Here is a 4,276-nt window from a genome sequence, read left to right as displayed (position 1 = left end):
TGTAAGGCCCGATCATGGAAAAAGCAAGAGAGTTCCAGAAAAACATCTCTTTCTGCTTTATTGACTATGCCAAAGCCTTTGACTGTGTGGATCACAATAAACTGTGGAAAATTCTGAAAGAGATGGGAATACCAGACCACCTGACCTGCCTCTTGAGAAATCTGTATGCATGTCAGGAAGCAACAGTTAGAAATGGATGTGGAACAACAGACTGGTTCCAAATAGGAAAAGGAGTACATCAAGGCTGTATGTTGTCACCCTGCTTATTTAACTTATATGCAGAGTACATCATGAGAAATGCTGGGCTGGAAGAAGCAAGATTGCCGGGAGAAATATCAATAACCTCAGATATGCAGATGACACCACCCTTATGGCAGAAAGTGAAGAGGAACTCAAAAGCCTCTTGATGAAAGTGAAAGTGGAGAGTGAAAAAGTTGGCTTAAAGCTCAACATTCAGAAAACTAAGATCATGGCATCTGGTCCCATCACTTCATGGGAAATAGATGGGGAAACAGTGGAAACAGTGTCAGACTTTATTTTTTTGGGCTCCAAAATCACTGCAGATGGTGACTGCAGCCATGAAATTAAAAGACGCTTACTCCTTGGAAGGAAAGTTATGACCAACCTAGATAGCATATTGAAAAGCAGAGACATTACTTTGCCAACAAAGGTTCGTCTAGTCAAGGCTATGGTTTTTCCTGTGGTCATGTATGGATGTGAGAGTTGGACTGTGAAGAAGGCTGAGCGCCGAAGAATTGATGGTTTTGAACTGTGGTGTTGGAGAAGACTCTAAAGAGTCCCTTGGACTGCAAGGAGATCCCACTAGTCCATTCTGAAGGAGATCAGCCCTGGGATTTCTTTGGAGGGAATGATGCTAAAGCTGAAACTCCAGTACTTTGGCCACCTCATGCGAAGAGTTGAGTCATTGGAAAAGACTCTGATGCTGGGAGGGCTTGGGGGCAGGAAGAGAAGGGGATGACAGAGGATGAGATCACTGACTCGATGGACGTGAGTCTGAGTGAACTCCGGGAGTTGGTGATGGACAGGGAGGCCTCGCGTGCTGCGATTCATGGGGTTGCAAAGAGTCGGACACGACTGAGCGACTGAACTGAACTGACTGAATGTCTCCCCATTTTACCCACCCCCTCAGGCCCTGGAAATACCATGAGTTTTGCTTTTTCAGAGTTTCACATGTGAATGAGATCATGCAATGTTTTTTTTTTTTTTTACTTATTCACTCAGGACAGTGCCCTCAAATTCCATTCATGTGGTCACAAATGACAAGATTTCCTTCCTTTTTATGGCTGAACAGCATTCCATTGTATATACATGCCATATTTTCTTTATCCATTCATCCATTGATGGACTTCTAGGTCATTTCTGTCTCTTTTGTGAATAATGCTCAAATGATCATGTGGGGTGCAGATCTATCTTTAAGATGGTCATTTCATTTCCTTCAGATATATACCAAAAGTGGGATTGCTGGATCAAATGGTAGTTTTGTTTTTAATTTTTTTGACATAATTTTTTAAAATTAAATTGTATTTTATATTGGGATGTAGTTGCTTTACCATGTGGTGTTAGTTAAAGGGGTACAGCAAACTGGCTCAGCTGTGTGTGTACATAGATCCACTTGTTTTCAGAGTCTTTCCCCGTATAGGTTATTATAGAATACTGAGTCGAGTTCCCTGTGCTATTCAGTAGGTCCTTGTTGATGATCTGTTTTATATATTGTAGTGTGTGTATGTTAATCCCAAACTCCTAATTTATCCCTCCCCCTACATCTTTCCCTTTCGATAACCATAAGTTTGTTTTCAAAGTCTGTGGGTCTGTTTTTGTCTTGTAAGTAAGTTCATTTGTATCACATGTTTTTGTGTGTGTGTGTGTGTGTTTTCCTTTTTCTTTTGTGTTTTTTTGTATTATATTTTTAAGATCCCACATATAAATGATACCATACAGTGTCTGTCTGTCTGTCTGACTTATTTCACTTAGTTATAATAATTTCTAGGCCCATCCATTGTTGCTGCAAACAGCGTTACTTCATTCTTTTGTATGGCCGAGTAACATTCCATTTATATATGTACCACATCTTCTGTATCCATTCCTCTGATGTTGGACGGTTAGGTTGCTTCCACGTCCTGGCTACGTAAATAGTACGGCAATGAACATTTGGTTAGTCTCATTCACTATCCCAGTTTGCCTTTCTAAGCTTGTTTGCTGAGCTGCATCTCAAGAGACAAAACAAAAACAGCTTCTTCTCTGGGGATTGTTATCACAGCAGGCTTTCTCCATCCCCTCCTCAGGAACTGGATGCCTTCCAGCCATACCCTATTGAGATAATGCCAGGCAGGATCTACCTGGGAAATTTCAAGCAAGCCTGCGACCCTAAAATTCAAAAGGATTTGAAAATCAGCGCACATGTCAACATCTCCATGGAGACAGGGCCATTGTAAGTAGAAATACCATTGATTTTTTTATATTAGTATTATTTATTTATATCAGCCTTCTAGTGTCATGCACTGATAGGATTGAAAGGGCTTTTAGAAACCAGTACACACTGGAATGGGATCTGCGTTGTTCATCTATTCCTAGCCTGCTCTTGACTTCCCGGCATAAGCATAGCATCCTCTGCCCCAGACTGAGACCCTACACTTGCCCCACACCCCATACTTAAATCTCACCAAAAGTAATGCTTTTTTGGTGCTTTGACATTCTGATGCAAAATAATCCTGGTTTACCCTGCTTTTCTTGTCTCAGGCCCTCTGAGAAGTAACCCTTCTCTTAGTCCATCTGGGCTGCTGTAACAGAATACTGCAGACCAGTGGCTTATGAACAACGGGGTTTCTCATGGTGTGGAGGCTGGGAAGTCCAAGATGGAGGCACTGGCAGATTCCGTGTCTGACGAAGGCTTGCTGTTGGTTCACAGATGGACTCTTCTTGCTGTGTCCTCACTTGGTGGAAGGGGCAAAGCTCTCTAGGGGTCCCTTTTACAAGGGCAGGGTTCAACATATAAATTTTGGGAAGACACAAACATTGGATACAGCAACTGTTATGCCTCAGATTTTCCCTGGTGCTAGGGACACACACACACACACACACACACACACACACACACTCACCATTGTTCATGGAGCAGGAAAGTTCTTTACAGCCTTGCTTGTCAGCCTGTGTCTTCTCAGCTATGTCCAGTCATGATCACCAAGGCCTCTACTTCCTCTAGTTCCTAATCAAAAGCTAATAAAATTCAGCTCAGAGGGAATTTATATAACATAAGAATTCGGTGAGGCATCTGGTAATAAAAATTACTATATGAAAATCAATAAATCTAAAGAAAGTCACATCAAGGTACTTAATGAGACTGCTGAGAACAAGAGAGAGAGAGAGGTGAAAAGAAGCAGATAAGTAAGACATGACTTTCAAAGGAACAGTAATCAGACTGACGACTGACTCAACAGAAATCAACAAAAGGGAAATGTGGAATATGTCTTTGCAGTCTTCCTGGTGCTTCCCCCTACCTACCGTTCACAGCATTTGGGCTGGACTTACTGAGGTACACTAATGGATGGGCTAAAGCAAAAGTGATGGGCGGGCACTTCTGAAATTGGGTCACAGAAAGACCGTGGCGTCTGTCTTACCGCTCCGTGCTCACTCACCCTGAAGGGAGTCAGCTACCATGCTGTCAGCTGTCCTCTGGAGACAGGTCTGCATGGCAAGGGCCTGATGGCTTTCAGCCAACAGCTAGTGATGAGCCGAGGCCCTCAGTCCAAGAGCCCGTGAGAAACTGAATCCTGCCAACAGTCATGTGAATTCCCCGGTGGCCCAGCGGGTAGGACGTGGCACTTTCATTCCTAGGGCCTGGGCTCAGTCCCCGGGGAGGGAACTATCTCGCAGGCTACACGGTGCAGCCAAATAAATAAATAACATTTAAATTTCTGATTGTTGCTAGTATATGGAAATCCAGTTGATTTTTATATGTTAACCTTGTATCCTTCAACCTCCTCCATCCATGTCTCCTCCATGTTAGGCTTTCCCCAGCTCCCTGCCCCTCCTCTTCAGCAGCATGTGTAGGTCTTTATCCTCAAGCCTAGCCGATTGGATTAGCCATGTGTTTGTGTGCATACCTCTCCCATCAGGGTGAGAGCTCCCTGAAGCTGGGAGAGGCCCTATTTGATTCATCTTGTGTCCACTAGGGTCCAGCTCAAGGTCTGGCACACTATAGGCATTGAGCGAGTGTCTGGGGAAAGAACGGATGATGGGGGATAGATGGATGAGTGGA

General features: G+C 43.6%; 1 protein-coding gene across 4 annotated transcripts in view; it reads left to right on the top strand.

Annotated features, from left to right (window-relative positions):
- STYXL1 (serine/threonine/tyrosine interacting-like 1) overlaps positions 1-4,276 on the top strand; it is a 34,012-nt gene that overhangs the window by 20,701 nt on the left and 9,035 nt on the right. For all 4 annotated transcript variants that reach the window (XM_010854323.1, XM_010854322.1, XM_010854321.1 and 1 more), the window contains one exon: positions 2,304-2,449. In XM_010854323.1, the coding sequence (XP_010852625.1) occupies positions 2,304-2,449 (146 nt within the window). The remainder of the gene's footprint in view (positions 1-2,303; positions 2,450-4,276) is intronic.

This window comes from Bison bison, unplaced genomic scaffold (genome assembly GCF_000754665.1).
Source record: "Bison bison bison isolate TAMUID 2011002044 unplaced genomic scaffold, Bison_UMD1.0 scf7180017864340, whole genome shotgun sequence".
In the NCBI taxonomy this organism is placed as follows: domain Eukaryota; kingdom Metazoa; phylum Chordata; class Mammalia; order Artiodactyla; family Bovidae; genus Bison; species Bison bison.
This window is presented reverse-complemented; position numbering and strand designations above follow the sequence as displayed.